The sequence below is a fragment of the Limulus polyphemus genome, unplaced genomic scaffold (assembly GCF_000517525.1).
Source record: "Limulus polyphemus unplaced genomic scaffold, Limulus_polyphemus-2.1.2 Scaffold153, whole genome shotgun sequence".
In the NCBI taxonomy this organism is placed as follows: domain Eukaryota; kingdom Metazoa; phylum Arthropoda; class Merostomata; order Xiphosura; family Limulidae; genus Limulus; species Limulus polyphemus.
In genome coordinates, this window is record NW_013665763.1 from 304,773 (window position 1) to 326,358 (window position 21,586).

Genomic DNA, 21,586 nt, shown 5'->3' on the forward strand with positions numbered 1-21,586 from the left:
GTAACAGTTGAAACGGGAAGTGAATAAGTCAAAGATTTTAAGAAAATATTTTTAAAAAATTATATTTTCCCTGTAAAATTACATCACATTCTTTACTTTAGGTATGTCAAAATGCACAAAAAAATAATAATTATTGCTTACGTGTGCGGTCTGGGATCTGGATAATAGCCAAACATTTGAGACGACAAGGCGCCATCCTAACCTCTAAATCATAGAACGCTGTATTTTGTAATTAAGCACAAAACTACACAATGGGCTAGCTGTGCGCTGTCCAACACTGGTATCGAAACCTGAATTCTAGTGTTGTAAGTCTACAGACATACCGCTGTGCCACTGTGTGAACATTATAGAATAGAAAGTTTAAATCAGCATTTTACTGGAAATCAGTTAGTTTGTGTGTACTTGCTTAGATTGAATAAGATTGCAGCATAATATAATTATTTCCTCTGATCTTCAGAAGATTATTAGTAAATAAGATTACAGCATAATATGATTATTTCCTTTGATCTTTAGAAGATTATTTGTAAATAAAATTACAGCATAATATGATTATTTCCTTTGATCTTTAGAAGATTATTTGTAAATAAAATTACAGCATAATATGATTATTTCCTTTGATCTTTAGAAGATTATTAGTAAATAAGATTACAGCATAATATGATTATTTCCTTTGATCTTTAGAAGATTATTAGTAAATAAGATTACAGCATAATATGATTATTTCCTTTGATCTTTAGAAGATTATTAGTAAATATAATTCCAGCATAATATGATTATTTCCTTTGATCTTTAGAAGATTATTAGTAAATATAATTCCAGCATAATATGATTATTTCCTTTGATCTTTAGAAGATTATTAGTAAGTTCAATGAACGTGATGTACAGCAATTATTCAGTTATTATTATTATACCAAAAGATAAACAAAACTAAAACTTCTCAAGTTTTTATAGTTCAGACATTTACTGCTCTTAATTATGCTGCTCAGCACTTCCGTACATTGAATATGAAGTTTCTTCAAAAAATGTTCGAATATGGGCACTTGGGAGTTTTTACTGTCAAAAACTCACCCCCACCACCCCACCCCAAATTAACTGTCTAGCACAATCAAAAAACGTTCTGTGATTCGCATCACATATTCACTTAATGTTTACGTTTTTGTCTTATGCGTTATTTGTTTTCGTAAAATGAAAGAGCCTCCCATATTAGAAACATAAATATAAAACAAATTCATCCGCCAGAGGGCACAGCCAAACACGCACCCACATAGCAGAATACCTGTGTTATCAGCTTCTCTGATAACAAGTTTGTTTATATTCATCTTTAGAATTTATAATACGACGTTCTAAGAAAAAAAAAATAAGAAAAACGTAGTTACCAGTTTCCTAGGGAGAGGAGAGGCTAAAAATATATTAATATCTGTTAATGTTTCGTGATCATATACTAAATATATTCCCCAAATAAGGGTTTAAAAGATCTTCGCTTTAATCTTAATGGAAATAACTGTAGACTATTTCAATTGTAATTAAATCTTTAAATTGACGATCTCATTAGTGGTCTGATTTCAACATTATATTTGTGTATTTAGATTTAAATTACTGTAGACCTAATTTGATATATGCTAAATCATTAAAGCCACGGGTAAATCAAAACGACTTCTCAATTTAAATCATGACAAACAAACTTAAGGAAGTATGTAACGGACAGTTCGTTTATGTAAATATATTTTTGTGTCAGGATAATTAAGTGGACAGTTTTAGATTATTGAGTCTTCGGTAAGATATATATAAATCACGTTTTAAAAATATAGAACAGCAAAAATAACATACTTGGTTGAAAATAAGTAATTCAATAAATTACTCTGTTCACTGACAGCTCACTCTCTGTGATGTCCTATGTAATGTGACCAGCCTTTTTATTATTTTCGTACAACCGATAAAGTTTGTTTGAGAACGTTAGTGATTGTTAAAACCTGGGTTATTATAGTGAAAATGTAACATCCACTCTTAGCTTCTTCCCGCAGTTTATTGCTTTAAGCGGGTATTTTTATTCATAGGTGATTTACAGGCCCAATTTCCACGGAAATGGCTCTAGTTCCTTTTTGAAATTGATGCAAGTTTGGTTTTCACATTTGTACTCGTGTTTTTATTCAAACTGTCGATTAAATTTTGATGAATGGCATACAACATTTTCTTAGCTTAACTGCTATTTTTGCTCGGCAACAGTAGTTTAAAAATGGATGTTCTTCATATTTCTATAAGATAATTCAGTTATTTCTCCCAGAATGGTAGTTAAACCCACTTCTCGTAGACTGTAAGATAAACAAACTTATTGTAGAGTGTCAGTGAAACTTCTCGTAGACTGTAAGATAAACAAACTTATTGTAGAGTGTCAGTGAAACTTCTCGTAGACTGTTGTTTAAACTCACTCCTCGTATACTGTCAACCACTTTTCGTAGACTAACTTCGCGTAGACTGTCATTCAAAGTCACTTCTCGTACACTAACAGTTAAACTAACTTTTTGTAAATTGTCAGTCAAATGACTTATCGCAGACAATATAGAACACACTTGACATAGATTGTCAATTGAAGTCATTTATCGAATTTATGAAACTCTTTTTATTTCTTTTTCTATTTTTAGGCTGTTAGTCAAACTCACTTTTCGTAGACAGTCGGTTTTCTGTTTTTCACACTGAGAAAAATCACAGATGGGCTCAAAATTATAAAACTATCTAATAGATAAGAAATAAGCACACGCAAAGAAACAACCACAATTATAGATTTAGTTGTATAAATAGTAAGAACTAGTAAGAAATGCGTGCCACCTGGTGCAAATCCTAAAACTTGATCATCTTAGAACTACAGATTATTATTACTAACGCTCCAAGACTTTTCCTCTTTTAGCTTTCAACATTCCAGCTTATGAAAGAACCTTATACTTTGTATAAAGGAAAAGAACCAAGTATCTGATAAAACAGTTAATATGTGTTAAAAATTAGAATAATCATTATCTGTGCATGCATTCAAAACAAAGAACTTCCAGGATTAACTCCATTTTAACTTAATTATATAATTACAACCATAACTATTCCAAAGTAATTACACTATGTATGTATTTGTTCAATTTCCGGTGGATATTGTTTGTAAATCGTACAATTATATTCCAGGCTTGACAATAAGCAATCACATGTTTTATTTTTTTGTGCTTATTTCGTGCATCACTTTCTCGGTTAGGCATTTGAACCTCAGGTAAACTTAGTTGAACTATCGAATATATGAGGCTCCAAACGTAAGTTCAATGCCCTACGTATGTGAAAATCCAGACTTTGATATTCCCACACGTAAGAGCGCCTTAGATATAACATTGATTTATATTTAGATTATTTGTTTGTACAAGCGAGAGAAAGGCAGAGTGGTTTGGCACGATATGATCATATGTTGACTATTTTAATGTGTTTCTAACTCCTTCCCCCCCCCCCCAGATGGCTCAGTGTAAAGTTTTAGAGTTTATAACCCTAAAATGCAAGATTCAGTCCCTGCGGTGATCACAACACCATTATATAGCTTTTTGCTTAAAAATAAAATAAACAAACGAATCTAATATTTTCGTCTACTCGAATTTTTCATGTGCCCTCTGGTTGTGTTGCTTTCAGTATGCAGTGAGTATGCAAAATATTTGTGCTTTTTGTGTAGTTATTCATGCGACTGATGACATCATGGTACAAAGGTCAAGCAGAGTAAAGGTTAAATATATAAATATTACTTTTTAGTATATATTTTATCTTTTATTGTCGTTTTCTTTCACTCCATCTTCTATTATTGTTCAGTTTTGTCTTGTGTCATTCATTCACTCCTACTGACTATTCACAATAACTTGTGAGCCCCAGAATCCTTTATCTTAAAATGTTTGAAATTTATCTCTTCCTGAAGAAGGAACTGCTGCGCGTGGCCTCGCAAGAACGCAGAATTAGATTACGACAAGATTGTCGCCCATTCATAACGAGTTGTTGTCCTAATTAATTAAATCGAGAGAGAGAACTGAAAATCATTACACATTATAAACATTTCTTGTATGTTGTAAGAGCTCGTGACATTCACATTCCAATCATTTTTGATGGAATAAACTTAAGTATCATTTTAAGAAATTCCAGTAAAGAGGTGTAAACAAGGAGACAGACAAATAGAAGGGTTATTTTATTCTCTCAACTGTTCACAACACACTGTATGAACAGTTAATTTCTAAGTGATAAATCTTCGATTAGACCTTCTTCATTATTCGCATATATCTGCTGTTTAATGACGTTGTAGAACGGTAGGGTAGCTTGCTTGGTGAGAAAATATGAACACTGATAGAGGGGGATTGGAAGAAGTATGATAAAGGGAACCGTCATTGATGGCCAACTTATCTGGACGCAGGCTAGATGTGCAGTGATAGTTGTTAGAAAGGTGAAATTTACATACTTTTAATGAATACACCACTTCTTAAGTTTGTCAGTTTAGCAACTACATGATTGCAAGTATGAATTACTGATTACAAAGCATTTTGACCAACCAACAATGAACGACACCAACCAGTCCCTGTAAAAATAACTTATTATTATCCGAAAACTTACCTTTAACTTGTGTTTTGAAAGGCAACATCAGTATCATATACTGACTTGGAAATATTACGCTTACTAGAGAATGTCAGTGAACTTGTAATAAACAAAGCATAAAAACTTGAAACTTATCTTGATGTTTCAGATATAATGAGTGATTGCATGTTCTAAGATAAAATTTGGCTACAGGAATGTACTAATGCCAGGGAAAATATGTCGAACAAGTCTTTCCTTAAATATTGCTGACTTATCTTTATTCAACTGTATCTGCTTGTCAAAAATGGCTTTTTTTTTGGCTTGTCAATTCACAAGTCAGTTGGTCTGCTAATTATCTTAAACTACTTTTTGTTGAAAAACGTGTATGTTTATTTAGCTCATGTTGTTAAGTTATTCATCATATTTGTACGATACACTTGGGCGTGTTATTAAATATATGAAGTTAATTAAACTGAACATAGTGTTGTTATATGTATAGCAACTCACAACTATGTTTCTAAATACCGCACGCAGTGAATAACTAACTGGCATTTCATATTTTACTTCGAGGTAGCTCTTTAGTTTAAGCTGATGCGTGAAAACTGTTTTAGTTGATTTTTGTACATTTCTTTGGTATCTTTTTGAATTCAAAATTCTCCACAGAATACTGTAACAACAGTTTTGGTCATGAGTTAATAGATAATATATATATATATAATATATAATTTGGTGTACAGCGAAATGCACTTCATAATTTGGTGTGCCTAAACTAAAAAAAAAAAAAGAAAAAACGTGCAACCGGCAGAGAAAACAATTCGTCTTTAAAATTCAAAGAAACCGTTTTCAGCAAACAAACAAACAAACAAAAAAAAAATATTTGCAGAAGTACAATTGAACTGAATCTATATTACTGAAATTTAAAGTAATGATACCACGTAATTTTGTTTTTTCTTAGTTATTTTTATGTAATTCTAACCAATTTGTCATAATGCATATACAGTCACTTAGCATACTTCTACGTCCATATCTGTCCTTCATTATATCAGCAATACGTTTACGGACTTAGAATGCTAAACTCCGGAGTTGTTTGTTGTTGTTTTTTGATAGAAAAAATGTATAGCTAATGCTTGTGTTATGCAGAATTCTCTCCTGAAAATAAACCTGAATTTCACTAGAGTTCTTATATTTTAGTTTCTTACTAACTTCTTTGTCAAATCAGTGTCATTGGTTAGATACAAAGAAACAGTAGTTACAAGATAAATAAATCGGGAGGGGGTAGAATTAAGCGAATATTTGTTTGTAATTAAGCACAAAGCTACAAAATGGGCTATCTGTGCTCTGCCCACCACGGGTATCGAAACCCGGATTCTAGCGTTGTAAGTCCGCTGTGCCACTGGGGGAGCATTAAGCGAAGAACTCATCTGTTTTTTATCTTGATAAAATGTGTTTTGATGCTGCTTGAGTTTGATATAATTGTAACTGAAATTAAATTGATAACATTGAAGACAAAAATAAGTGAAAACCTAATTCGTTCCAATAAAAACATAGACTTACATAATTATTCAAAAATAACTTCTCTGTATATTTTCCTTCAATCACGTCCAACTCGTTTAAATAAATGACAGTGTTCAATCTCTCTGATTAGTAAAAAAGCCAAAAAAAAAAAAGACATGAGAATCACTCAAAGCCAGATTTGTGCAGATAACGTTCAATGATTGAATGACTGACGAAAGGACTTAACCTTATCTGTTTTCTTTTTTAAAGTTGAGATGCTGAAAACTGTAATGAATGGTGGACTTCCTTCAGCGATGTAATAAGAAATAGCCTTCGAATATTGAAAACGAACCGATTTTGCACATGGTTTGGCATTATCTGAAATAACACACCGTTTGTGTTGTTTTGTTTTTCTGATCGCTTTTCAAAAGTATTTTCTTCAAATCTCAATTTAGTACAAAGGTGAAATCGTTGAGTAAATAGGTAACATTTGCGATAGTACTTCAGCTAATTAAAAAACACCCTAATCTGAATTAATAAGAAAGGCAAACGTTACTATTTCACCTTGGGTAATCATATCATAGGAGTAAACTAAAGTTTTGTGTTACGCGTGTGTTTGGATTTATACTCGATTCAATTTCAAATATATAAGATACATAAAAATTGACAAGGACTGCTTCTGTTATCATATATTAAGATCGACATTAATCATCCTGCTTGATTACTAATTCATGCAAGAAATATGTTTTTGTTTTTTGCAGTGTTAATTGGTTTGAAATGTTTCTCAGTTTTATATCAAATCATCAATATATAGGATTAAAACGCATCTGTTTAACAATATATTAAATTTCAATGTAAAAAAAAAGAAACTTAGTTAACAAATGATTTCCGGCACTCGTAAGAACTAACAATGATGCCGTCATATTAACCCTTCATTTATTTTCTCTTCATCCACCCTTGGTTGTTCTAGTGCTGGTGTTTCTAACCGTTTACTCCATATTGCTGTATTGTTGTTGTTGTTCTAAGTAAACTAAATTGTAGTTCTACATAGTTTACTTTCTTTTGATTATGGAACCCTTGCTTGTATTGCTTTATAAGACAATTTTCCTTTAACGATACAAAGTTTTGAGTAAGAGCTCACACTTCTACTTCCCTATCTGACCGTTAAACGTCCCACAACATCCGGAGGATGCGACTGGTGATGGTGTTTCTATGTTGTCAATAAGAAATGTTTAGCAAAAAATATTTATGTATATAATATCACGTTTCAGAATTTTCTGCAAACATTCGAATGAAACTACGTTAATTCAAGTTTCTGCTTCTTATGAGATAATCTATGCAGGACAGCAGTTTCATAGAGACATCCGATTTATTCTTTCAATAGCTATGTCTCTTTCTCCTTCGTATCTAAGATTCTCTTATGTTCTTTGAATAATACCCAAATATAGTCCAATAATAGCAATATCAGCCCAAACTTATTGAAATCTGCTAAATATTATCGATATTTGGAAATATGTACATTAAGAATAAAAGGACAAATATATCTGATTTGTTTTTATGGAGTAGATTCTACTACTTTAGTTAATTTGTGATAGCTTTTGTGTGTAAAATATTACATTTAGAAATTGGGGTTTAATTTTAAAAAGTTTGTAAGCAATTAAAAACTAATTATTTTTGATATAAAAGTATATATATATTTTAACTTTCTACGCTGTATTTTAAATACCCGAGCTTCAGAAACGAGATTCATCTTGTGATGAAAGAATACGTATCTTTTTGAAAACAATATTTTGTTAAATGAAGAGAAAAATATCTCTGCGAAGACAGTCCGAATTGTGGCAATTGAAAAATATATATCTTAGTGAATTTAGATTAGCATTTTGCGAAAATAGTGTGAAATACTGCGAAAAGAAAAGTATCTTAATGAAAACAATCTTGCATTAAGCAAAAGAAATTAAATACTAGAGTGAAATTAATTAAAATTGTGTGGCAATAAAGAAGCTTTATTTTCGAAAGCGAAAATAAAATACTCGTGTGAAATTAGGTGAATTGATGTGAAAAAATAATAATTTAGTGGAAACATTAAAATAAACAAAACTGGAAGTGAAATTTTCTACCCGAATAGTATAATGCACACTAATATGTTAAACGGCCAGGTGAGAGATTACTATCTTTTTGAAAATAAACTGAAATACGATGAAAGGTGAAAATTTTAAAGTAGAAATAGTGTAACATTAGATGAAGAGAAGTGCGGAATGTGAAAAGTTTGTTTTGGAATTTCGTGCAGGGTTATTTGTGCATAGTCTTCCCTAATTAGTGAAGTGATAGACTAGGGAAAAGGCAGCTAATCAACGTAGCAACCATCGCCAGCTCGTGAACTACTTTTGTCTGATTGAATAGTGAGATTTGAGTGCCAGTCACTCTTAGATGGTGTATCCTCGATCCTAAATTTCAGAGTGCGTTTTTGCGACAACAGATTACGAACCCTAAACCCTCGGGTTCATGGCCTGGATATTCAAACACTAAGACATTTATGACCCGCAAGTTAAAAAAAAAATACCTCTTTGAAGACAGTCTGAATAGTAATAAATGTAAACTTATGTGAAAGAAAAAATATGTTATCATATCAAACTAAAAACAAATATATTTGTGAGTTTTTTTTTAAATAGGCAAAAGTAATAATGGATATTTTAAAATAGTCTATAGATAGTTGAAAAGAAAAATATTCTCGAAAACAAACAGAACTTGGTGTATGTTTTATAAATGTACACAACTTTTCATTCCATCGCTGCTAAGTGTTTGGGTGTCTCTAGCTTTCCAGACATAACAACCAGACGTTTTTCAGCTTCTGGTTAGGTTAGTATAAAAATATCAACTCAAAACAGATAACGAAATGCATACCATTAGCAAATAAGAACTATGGTGAACTTAAATACTGAATAAAAACACCAAACTGAAGAGTTCGAACTTAGATATCTGAGCACATATATGAAAAACAGTACGAATATAGGCAAAAAATGGCTGTTTGAAAATATTTTCGAAAGTCCCAAAAATACTTTTGTTCTGGAAAAAGCAAATGAATATAAAATAATATTTTAGTAATAAAAAGAGTCTCAATTTAAACAGAAATAAATAAATAATTATACTTGTCATAAGACATTAGTATTAGGCCTATTATATTTTAACACGATACGTGCTTCTCCAGCTTAGAAAAGGAAAGTAGTACGAGAAAGTGGTCTATTGTTGGAAATTCTAACAATAGATATCTTGAGCTTGTAGCCTGATGATGGAAACTCTAACGACATCCGTAAAAGGAAAAATAGCAATGGGAAAACAAAGACATCTGTGGTTAGACGACATCAAGAGAATGGTTGATTATTCGACGCTAGAAGTGGTTCACCTTCGCAGAGATAAAGAGAAAATGGAGAGCCATAGCCGCCAACATCTGGAACAGTGCAGGCACCACTAGTTGATTGATTGAGCCAACGCCATCTTTAAGCAATTAATAATCTTTTTAATACTTACCACATCTCATGATGATAAAAATAGTATTGTAAGCTAATGTAGCAGATGGCGCTCACATTAAAATATGGATGCAATGTAGGAAATGTGACGTTAGACTGAGCAACTGGAATAACCATCCTTAATTTTGAACTAATAGACTAGAAGTAAGGCAACTAGTCAACAGTACCCACCATTAGCTCTTGGGCTACTATTATTTGACCGAATAGTAGGGTTTGGCCGTCACTGCCCCATAGTCTTGAATGTGATTTTTTACAACGGGACGCGAACCATAAATTCTTGAATTGATAAACCGGGCCTACGTTTGGAGGAAAATATTTTGTTATTCGGCACACAAAAATATTTTTTGTGTGAAAACAGCTACGAATTAGATAAAAATAAAACATGAATGCAATAAAATAATATGAATTTATGTGAAAAGAATCAAATGCGACTCTCTGATAAAACAAAAAGCAATAAAATTTGAAATTATTGGCTAAACTAACATTTTAATAGGTGGTAATAAAAGATACATATGAAGGTCAAATATTATAAACCTCTGATATACTGCGGTTAAAGCAAAAGGTGTTTTATTACTAAGGGATTAAGCTAGATAAGCCTTGTAAAGCAGTGATCAGTCAACGCATGCTCTAACGAGTATATATCAAGTTATGGTCACGTTTTCCTTTGGGCTTGTTTTTAAATTCGAATCTTTATTAGGAATCTAGATCAAGATTGAAACAGTCACGTAAATTCTACTTTTTCAGCTTTTCTTATCACTCGTCGATTCTCTGTTCTGTTTGGAAAGAAATATTATATGTGTGTATATATATATATATATATGTACCTGATCTGATCTTTCTATAAGAAAAAAACGTTAGTCTAAACCAGAAGGCTGTAAGGCTCCCAGATTGTAGGCGGTCCTCCAATGGATCAGCGTAAATTTACAACGCTAAAATCCGCATTTCGATTCCCCAAGGCGGACAAAGTGTAGATAGCCATTGTGTAGCTTTGAGTTAAGAAAGCGACGAATAACCTTTTAAGTCGTTCTGTTTTGCGAATCTCTGTTGGGACACGTATAAGTTGTTGGTAGTTAAATGTGTGCCTATAGGTGTATCGCGGTCCTGTAGTTTAATATGGTTTAAAATATTCACGTTCTCCACCACCGAGTAGTCGGCTTGTTTTTCCAGTGTATTACCTGCTGCAATTTTTGTAAACTACACAATAAATGATACAATCAGTGACGTATTAAAGGGATTGCCTTATGTTGAAACTTGAGTATTCTCCGTTTTTGTGAGTGGTGGTGGTGTATATATGTGACTCATCTGTTTCATTTACTTGTTTTAGTGCCTGGTGTATCTTGTTGTTTGTTTTTGGTGAAAGTTGAGTATTCTCCGTTTTTGTGAGTGGTGGTGGTGTATATATGTGACTCATCTGTTTCATTTCCATGTTTTAGTGCCTGGTGTATCTTTTTGTTTGTTTATGGTTGCTGTTTACCACGACTTCTTTTAGGTTTGTGTCATGTCTGTAATCAATAATGGGTGGGCCCTTAAAAACAGATTTATTGGTAGGGTCTTCAGTATGTATTGTGTAATTCTTTAGTATAATATCTTTAGTTTTCTTTTTGGTTTGATAGCATGTTAGCACAAGTAAAAAACAATCGATCTGTTCTTTTTTTGGTAGGGTTGAGTGGTTGTTCTTATTTCCTATGTATATGAACTAGCTATGTAGGCTGCATTGTGGATGAGAGAATCAGGATAGCCTCTTTTAAAAGAAGAAAATTTTCATGTCTTTTGTTTTTTATTTGTAGTCATTATCATTACAGTTTGCGCATTCGTAGAAATTGTGAGTATGGTATTGACTTTTTGTTGGAATTCTTTCAAAATACGATAAGTCATATATGGTATGTTGATGCATCATCTGAGTTCGGATTAAAATATGGTAGTATTGATATATTGAATTTTATAGCTGTTTGCGTGCATATGTGTACATTAGAAAATAAATCACAGGCTAGGAACTTGATGGTGTTTTAGGACAATTTGCTGTGTTTGTATAAATGTATTTATGTATATTTTAAGACACATGCAAAATAGTGGCATTTGTGTTTTATTATATTATTATATTTGATTTTTTGTTTTGTTTTAGGCAAAATTTTAGAAAACATGCCCTTTCCGGCATTACAGTTTCCTTACTTTCCAATTATGCAACAAGCGCCAAGCTCTATCGTCGTAAGTCAACATTTACCTCTAGCTACCGAAGCGCCATCTTATGAGGTTCATTCCTCAAGTGTCATACCTACACTAGAAGTACCATCAAGTGTAAGCAAATTCACCTGTCCAACAGTGACGTCACATTCAAAGGACGTTGTTCTTGAATCTATTCGATCGAATGCTGCTGACAGTTTGTCAAATATTTCACCTGTGTCATCAAATAATGTGATGAATATTCACAATCCCAGGGTAAGAATTATTATGATCATTAGTAAAATGGCGGGTAACAAATCTTGTTTTAATATATATTCAGGAAATACTTAAATATCAAAAATTTAGTTTATTGTAAACCATCTAGTTTTGTATTCTTATAATTTTTTCATAATTCTAAAATCAAAATGTGTTCATGCGAATCATAAAACATTGCATTTCTTATATTTTTGTTTAATTTTCATTTGATCTTCAAGATCCACTCACGCGAATATACAATAAAAAGTTTAAGTTAAATTAATTAAAAACGTTAAAAAATTCCACTTTTGCAATAATTTACTAATTAGCTAAACCTAAGGAATAATACCAGTGAACACTTTAAGCATATTCACTGTCTGTTATTATTATTTTCATTCGAAAGAGTAGCAAGTAAAGTTAAATCTTATCTCTATTTCTAAAAAATGAGACATTAAAGAAATAATAAATGCGCCTCTATTTCTCATTAACAAATTATAAAATCATAATTACATATCAGGAATAATAGTTGGACTTTATCGAAAGATTTCTAAGTATTTATTAAAATACAAAAAAGATTGAAACAACGTTTTTAGTGTAACAACTTTTGCTTATTCGTTGCAATTTACTCTAAAATAATAATTTAACAAGTATGTGTTTTTATAAAATAAGATGAAATTTAAGCATGAATCAGTATATTTTGATACCATTTATCTAAGCATTTTTACTGCATATTGTAGTTCAAAATTATCATCATGAAATTTCGAAAGAACGTACGAGACGATAAAGTTTCACATTGCAGTTTGATCTTTAAATACCACATTTACTTCTGAGTTATCTCCGATATTGTACAATTGAAAATTAAATGTTCAATTTTACTTTAGATAATACTTCATTACTTAATAATACATTTTACTTTTAGGATATGGCGACTATTCTAACTCTAGCTGCTCTAGGATCTAAAGTTGCGACTGCTAAAGCGTCTCCAGAGGGTGTTCCTACAGTTTTTCCAGCCGAAGTTTCAAGTCCAGTATTACCCATAATTTCGTCAGTTACTACAACTCCTGCGCTGATGGCCTCGCCCAATGAAGAATCAAGTAAGTGTAATAAATTTGATATAATTATCAAGAATGTAGGACAATTTTTAGATGCAAAATATTACCGCATAAAAATAAATAAACAAGTACTATTAACTCTTCCACATCATAATTTATTACTTTAAATATCACCTTCTGAATATCTTAGAATATAACTTTCTTATTACTTCATGCAATAACTCCCATAGCCAATTAAAAAATAAGCCCAATTTTCTCAGTGTTATGATAACATCTACAGTAGTATGTTTTTGCCATTACCAATTAATATTGTTATAATTGTATTTCAGTACCCTTTTCGTAGTTTTAGATAAAAGAGAAAAGCAAAAGTTGGCAGATGGTAGTTATGTGGCCTATGCATATATATTATGATCTTATACGAAGGTTTCTGAAGTCCTTTTAATTTTTCTGGTCATTGATTCATCGCTCTTTTCTGTTGTTGTTGTTTTTTTGTTTTTTTTGTTGTTGTTGTTGTTCCAAGTGTTATCCGCACGTAAATCTTTCTCATTTGTTTATGTTTTGTTTAACTACTTCAGGAATTTCAATTGAGTGATTTCATATGCTTACGTCATTGATGTCTGAGGGATATCTAAATACATATAAACGTGTTCACAGAAATGTACTATAACCGAGACAGATGGTCCATTTTTGTGTGGAGTCCTATAAAAATTACATTAGTTCAGATTAATAACTCTTATACATTTTTTTTTCATTGAAAGCAACTGATCTTGGGAAAGCTATTTTGAGGCCATAAAAAAATGTCGGAAACACAAAAGATTAAGTGCCGTCCTTTCAGAATTTTCAACTTATCGCATTAGTTATGGTCAAAAAGTGGCCATTATAGTGTTGATTCAGTTCTTAGTTGTTTTTTTTTTTTCTTCAATAGCTTAATGAATTCGTTTCTTATCGCAAGTACAGTAAGTGATAACATCTCCAATGGGAGAGGAATCTTCTAAAAGTCTCAAGGGCATCTGTTGACCTGGGCAACATATCATTCCTATACTCTAAAGATGGATAACTTGTACCCCTCTAAAGGATCAAACAAAGGTTTCAGGTTCATTTAAATAAAAAAACTTATTTCGGAGCTTTCTTTTCTTTTTTCTAAATCTTAACCATGCCTTCTGGTGACTGACTTCAAGGTTTCATGGTTAAAATATGTCTTGTGCTCTCGTTTCGTTTTAACAAAAGCCTTTCTTCTGAATTGTTATCTTGAATATAATACTGTTCTCATAAAATATCATCACCCGAGTTCAGATGTAATACCTTTAAAAAAACTTATATTAGGTTTTTATGCGAAAAATATGAAATAATATTTCACTAGTCTAAAAATATTATCAAAATTTAAAGAACACCTTGCTTAGAACTGGCAATGAACACTCAACAACACACAAAAAGTGGCTACCATAATGTTTTACCTTTTTCTCTTAGTGACGACAACTAGTAATTTTTTTCTGTTAAAAAGGAATACAGTGTTCAAGTTACATCTTTCTTGTCTGCAAATAATTTTATATTTATTATTTCTGGTTTGTTAATAATTAACCATGTCTCTATTATTTTAACAAAGATTTACTTTTATATTTAAAATCAAGGTTTATAGTTTATTTTTTAGATCTCAGTAAAATGTTGCAGGATAAAACTTGATGAGCTACCCGAAATGCCTTACTTCTACTTAAAACTTGGTGTCCCAGTGGGACAGCGGTAAGCCTACGGACTTACAACGCTAAAATCTGTAGTTCGATTCCCGTGGTGGACACAGTAGATAGCCCAACGTGGCTTAGTTAAAATGAAATATTTTTATCCAATGAATGACTATTCAAATCTTCGATTAGATAATATATATTATTTAACTGTGGCAACGACAAGATTTTTCCCAGAATTACAATCAATTCGGTTATGATATTTCGCTATAGACTGAAGATTTATATGCTAGTCCATTTGTGCATTTTAAAAGTTACCATTGTCTCAGTATGAACGGACACAATCATGCATTGTTTTGCATTTTGGAAAGCTCGTGGGAATTGTTATTTTACTCGACTTGTTGAGATTCTGAGCTAGAATAACTGCACATAGACATACGGACATACGTGATGTAAAAGGTCTGAGAAAATAACAAATTATTTTATTTCTCATTCCTTCATCTTTTTAACGCTTCGGCGATTCGTATATTTTAAAATGGTGATTTGATACACAGTGTATGACATTTGCATTAAATTTACTTATATTTTACTAAATAAATAAAAAAAACTTTGATAAACAATAGGGTATGAATACTTTTCAAACACAAATGAAATTTTTTGGAGATTATATATTTAATAAGAGTACGTTGTTTGGTCAGCTGTTGGCATAAATTATCGTGAGATAAAATAATTGGTATAGAACACCACCTACCATTATTCTGGCGTCTATGATAAACTCCAGCCAACATACTACTTATCCTACTTGAAATACGTCTCACTGAAGTTAAAACTCGTATTATTCCCACCAAAGGACTGGTTAGAAGATTATTAGGTATTGCCAGGAGTTGAGATAAAGTATCTGTTTTGTATGGTATAGAGTGCTTAGTTTCTTTTTTTTTTGAATCTCTTATTCCCTGATTAGTTTTTATCATCTAATGAATCTAATACATTCCTTTTTTCTTTTTCTTTTTTTTTTATCTTGAGCCAACTTCCCATTACGCTTGAAAAAGCTTATTACCGGTGGGCGGGACTAGCTGTAGAAAGATATCACATATTACACTTGAAAATCCTGACAAAGACAGATGGCGCTACGAATTCGATGTCTAATGAAAACTCGTTTAGACAGGAGATAAAAATTGTCATTTTAGCTTTCCATTCAATTTTTTTTTTACCACATACTCTCTATAATTCATCATTTTGTTATTTTGAATTAATGCTACTGCCAGTGATATTTTTCAGACAGTCTCTACCTCTATTGCATTTTTTCAATTGATAATTTGTTTTTTACTTCTTTAGTACAAATGGATGACTTTTATTCAACTCTACCCTATCGCTAGATAATACTGTTTAACCGAGAAAGAAAGAATAAAAGTGTAGCATATTATTATTATATTAACTGAGATAAAGTATGTGGATATCACACTAGAGGGCTAATATTCAAATTTTCTGGAACAAATATTTCTTGGAAAATTAATTCGTTAGTTTTATTTCTTTAGTATTTGCATAAAACAATATTGTTATATTACAATAATCGTACATTGTGACTGTTGCATCTCATAACAAATAAGCTATGTCATCTTGGATGTTTGATATTGTTAGTCATAAAAACGAGCACATCTTTTTCATTCAGTCTTTCCCTTTCTTAGTTACAAATGAAGCAGTATTGAAACTATACGGTGGCGAAAAATACATTAGTCACATCCATAGAACAGCATTTTTTGTTATTCTAAGATGTACTTGAAAGTGGAAGACAGTGATAAATATACATTGCTCAAAACTAGTACTTATAAATTTTCTAGAACAGTTTTGCAAATGATTATCTATGACACTTTATCATAAATAAATTTCTATAAATCACTCTGTTTTTGTTCAGTAATAGTCGTATTATTTGAATACAAATAAACGGAAAACTGCTCAGGACGGTATTATTTGTAAATAATAGGAATCAAACTTTAATCTTACTCGTTCAGTTTTATTGCTTATGTTTAGTTTGTTATCGCTGCCCTCCAGTGGCTCAGCGCTAAAATTCGATTCTCGATATATGCAATGGGCAAGGCACAGACCGTTCATTGAATTACGCACAAAGCTACGCTACCATACTTCATTTAAAAGTGACGAACTACAGGAAAGGCAACTAGTCAATAATACCTACCACCCACTCTTGGGCTACTCTAATCGAACAGTAGGATTGATCGTCATATTATAACGTCTACCACGGCTGAAAGGGTGGAACATGTTCGATGATAAGATCCGAATCCGCGACCCGTAGGTTCTGAGTCGAGCGCCCTAACTACCAGGCCACAGCACAGATAGCGTATTGTTTAACTTTGTGTTTAACAGCAAACAAACAATTTTTAACGGTCTGCCCCTGGTGATAACTTTAGACTACAAGTATTTTTATTTTATTTCGATAATATTTTCATTTCATTTAGAAAGCACGAATCCAGCGTCTGAATTCGATAGAACTTACTGCAAATTTATTATAAGTTTAATATATTTTTATTTTCTGTTAATGATTAAACAATACACTTAATGTATGGTATAAATGTCTGTCTCTTCAACGTATTTGTTATGTTATATTCGTGTCTAACCAGTAGGTTTATTGTGATATTTTCACGTCTATCCAATATATTTACTGTGTTATATTTATGTCTTTTCAACAAATTTACTGTTTCACAATCATATATATCCAACAAAGCTACTATGTTATAGTCATATGTAACCAATATATTTAGTGTTCTGTGCATATCTAACCACAACATTTACTTTGTTATGTTAATATATATAACCAACAGCTTTACTTTGTTATGTTAATATATATAACCAACAGATTTACTTTGTTATGTTAATATATATAACCAACAGATTTACTTTGTTATGTTGATATATATAACCAACAGATTTACTTTGTTATGTTAATATATATAACCAACATATTTACTTTGTTATGTTAATATATATAACCAACAGATTTACTTTGTTATGTTAATATATATAACCAACAGATTTACTTTATTATATTAATGTATTGTATTAACGTTTAACGTATATATTTACTGTTTCATATTCATGTCTACCAAACGTATTTGTTAATATCCATGTACCATACGTATTGTATTATATTCCAGAGGTGTAGGAGAGGGACGAGGTTTATTCGACCGAGAGAAGTGAGGGAGTGTGCGTCACAGGTGCACCCATTACAGTCGGGGTCCAGGGCCCGCCTTAGGGCTCTGGATTAAATTTTATGCATTTTCATGGTTTTCCTGAGAGTAATTTTCCAAATTTTGATGCATATTTACTGGGAAACATAGAAAAGTGGGGGAGGACGCCATTCCCCGCCTCCTACGCCATTGTAGTAATCTCTACCTAACACATTTACTGTGTTTATGTTTATGCCTAACCAATAGATATATTTTGCTGCATACATGTGCGGTCAGTATGTTAAGTGTGTTTTGTTTTATTTTGCAATTAGATATGTGTGCGCGCATGTTAACAATGTACCTACTGTAACGTATTTAACAGACTGTTTCATGTTATACTTGTTTAACCAACCGCTTTATTGTGTCATACATACCTAACCATTCAATTCAATGTAGTGTGCGCGTTTACCTAGCAAATGTGAAATTTAACCAACAAATTTACATACTGTACGTGTTTAATTGGTACGTTTCCCTTTTGGGTTCTTGTAAGCCTCACGCATGAATGCAATGTTGAAGTCAACTCCCCGCAGAAAGATGATGAACAACAACAACAAAATCATGTTGCACTTAGAATAATTGCTAAGTTAAACAATGCTAAGCGGCATATAATAAACTGTGTCTTGGTTTTACGTCCGTAACGTTTTATTAATGAAACACTAATTTAGGTCAACTTTCGTGGAGCGACACGCCATTACATAGATTATTTTCATATGTATTTATTCTGTTTGTAAGCGCAAAATCATTAAGGTGCGTAATTTACAGAATTTTAGCTTGGTAGTCATCATGCAGTTAAATTCGACGAAGGGGAACCGGTGGCATTGAAAGAATGAACAAATTATGCCTTTGATTATACTTTTATAAAAGAAACATTCGTAACTCGTTATAGAGAAAAAACACTGAAAAATTCTAAGTCCTTCTGCTTGGTATTTATCGTATTACATGAACTAATAACAGAAAGGGAAAAGTGTTGTCAGTTTCACGCACAGTACTTACATTAGAGGTTTTAGGCTTAACCAGGAATCATCTCTTAGGAAGTGATTAAATACAGTGTATCAGAGTAATTTATGATATTTATATAACAACAACGACTGGAGATGTGTGGATTTTATTTGTCACACGTAGACATCATGGCTACGCTTGGGTGACCACAAACTCAAACTCAAAGTTGTTTGCTACGAGTTTCAAAGTTTTTCCAGTGATTTATATCAGTCGCTGATTTCGTTAAGACCAACAGTTATATCTTTTTTTTTTATTATTGATGGAATAAAACGATTACAGTATAAGTGGCCGATAAAACTTCACACCACTCTATCTACCTATTTTTTAAACCTCGAAGAAGAATATTCAGTGACGCCTTTGTAGTACTGAAAGCTTCTCTTTACACATACAAATTTAGTTAGTTGAAATTTGAATTTAGCAAACTTTTGTTGTACTTATTCGTACCATCTTAAACAACAACAACAAAACAGCAAATTGTGATGTATCTGTAACTAAAATACTGTTTTTTTTTTCACTTTTGTTTTACAATGTTGAATATCTGTGAAAAAGATATTAATTTTTATTTTCAACCCTGTTTCTTTTCAGTGCAAGAAACAAAAAATAGATTTCATCCACTGAAGCTAAACCACGAAAAAAGCAGACCTATGGATTACACTCGGTACGTAAAAAGGTGAGTAGGAGGTTGAGGGTTATCTGTGGCCCAAAGGTAACGTTACCGATAACTTAGTTATCATTTAGCACTGGAAAAAACAAAAAATAGCAAAAAATAGAATCTTACATTTGACACCTTAAATATTTTTAAAAACTTTACACAGGATAATTTGTTTCTTCTAAGATATAGTGGCCTCAAGAAAATAATAGTAACTAGATGGACTTACAGACAGACAGATATTTATAGATAGCTACTTTTATTTGCTGACAAACAGGCAAAGGTAAATAAATAGATCGTTCTTTGGGTAGTGGACAAACATAGACAGACAGAGAGACAAACAAAACGATAAAGAGAGAATCATTGTTTTAATCAAGTGATTGATCATTTATATTTGTTCCCAAACTGTTGAGTTCGCAGAATCATTAAAAAACCAGACTTGTACGGCATAAAAACAGATGATAAGCTATTAAAATGTAAATTTTCTATTGAAAAACTTAAATTAGTTATATAATTTTCAATAATATATGAATTCATAGGGATTTCTAATACTCAGTATTCATCAAAGTATTAAAATAAATGTATTGTATATGTACATGACTCACTATGTTTATTCTCTCATTTATTACTAATTTTATCTATAACAATATTTTTAATTCAGTTTCTTCACTATCCAAAGTTTTAAACTTGTTCTGATAATTCATTTGTAACAGATCCAGATTCTTTATTTTTATTTGTCAGATTTACGAATGCAGCGGAATGTGGAAGTAATTACTGCAAGGACTTGAACTACCGGGAACATTTTCATTGTCTAGATTGTAATTCAAGGGTATGTTTGCTTTCAGAATATACTGCAGCGATAGGTAGAGCTTTAAAGTGGGTTTAATGTTCAAGCTGACTACATCCTCGCTAAATATCTTTGGACATGTTGTTTTTTACAGACTCAAGGATGTTGTGAAAAAATAATTTGTTTATATGCTCATTTTCGGTTTAATTTACATGGCTTTTGCCTGTTATTGGTGTTGTTTAATTATTTTTGCTTCTTTGTTTGTTGTTATGCACAAAACTACGCAATTTGATGTGCTCTCTTCGGGTATCGAAGTCCAGTTTTTAGCGGACATTCAAACTAGTACATGAATTACTATCTATTACATTGCATGAATCAGAATTCACCCAAACATGGCTAAAGTTGATGATGCATTTAAATTTCCATCTATTTGAATCTTTAGAGAAAATTGAACAAAATTCAGCCTTATAAAAATGTTTCAAAATGCTGCATTTACATCAGTATTTACAAGAATTTCTTATCGAATGGGAGTGTGCGTTTAATAGTTTAGCGACTTACTTAGTTACCTACTGGAATTTCGTATTGGACGAGCAAGCATTGTTGGCTATTAATATGTGAAAACTCATGAAAAACAATACCTGATTGGCCTTGAGTGGCTACTAATATTCAAAAACCTATAGGAACCCTAGTCTGGTTAACATTGTGTAGCTACTAATATTCAAAAACCCATAAAAAACCTAGTCTGGTTAACATTTTATAGCTACCAATATTCAAAAACCCATAGAAAACCTAGTCTGGTTAACATTGTGTGGCTACTAATATTCAGAAACCTGTAGAAAACCTAGTCTGGTTAACATTGTATGACTACTAATATTCAAAAATCTATAGAAAACCTAGTCTGGTTAACATTGTGTAGCTACTAATATTCAAAAACCTATAGAAACCCTAGTCTGGTTAACATTTTATAGCTACTAATATTCAAAAACCTATAGGAACCCTAGTCTGGTTAACATTGTGTAGCTACTAATATTCAAAAACCCATAAAAAACCTAGTCTGGTTAACATTTTATAGCTACTAATATTCAAAAACCCATAGAAAACCTAGTCTGGTTAACATTGTATGACTACTAATAATCGAAAACTCATAGAAAACCTAGTCTGGTTAACATTGTGTGGCTA

At 31.7% G+C, this 21,586-nt stretch overlaps 1 protein-coding gene across 4 annotated transcripts in view; it reads left to right on the top strand.

Moving 5' to 3' along the window:
- LOC106476202 (zinc finger protein castor homolog 1-like) overlaps positions 1-21,586 on the top strand; it is a 140,207-nt gene that overhangs the window by 93,995 nt on the left and 24,626 nt on the right. For 3 of the 4 annotated variants that reach the window (XM_013936871.2, XM_022381193.1, XM_022381195.1), the window contains exons 3-6: positions 11,713-12,026; positions 12,925-13,099; positions 19,557-19,641; positions 20,362-20,449. In XM_013936871.2, the coding sequence (XP_013792325.2) occupies positions 11,713-12,026; positions 12,925-13,099; positions 19,557-19,641; positions 20,362-20,449 (662 nt within the window). The remainder of the gene's footprint in view (positions 1-11,712; positions 12,027-12,924; positions 13,100-19,556; positions 19,642-20,361; positions 20,450-21,586) is intronic. The other variant, XM_022381196.1, reaches the window with a different exon arrangement.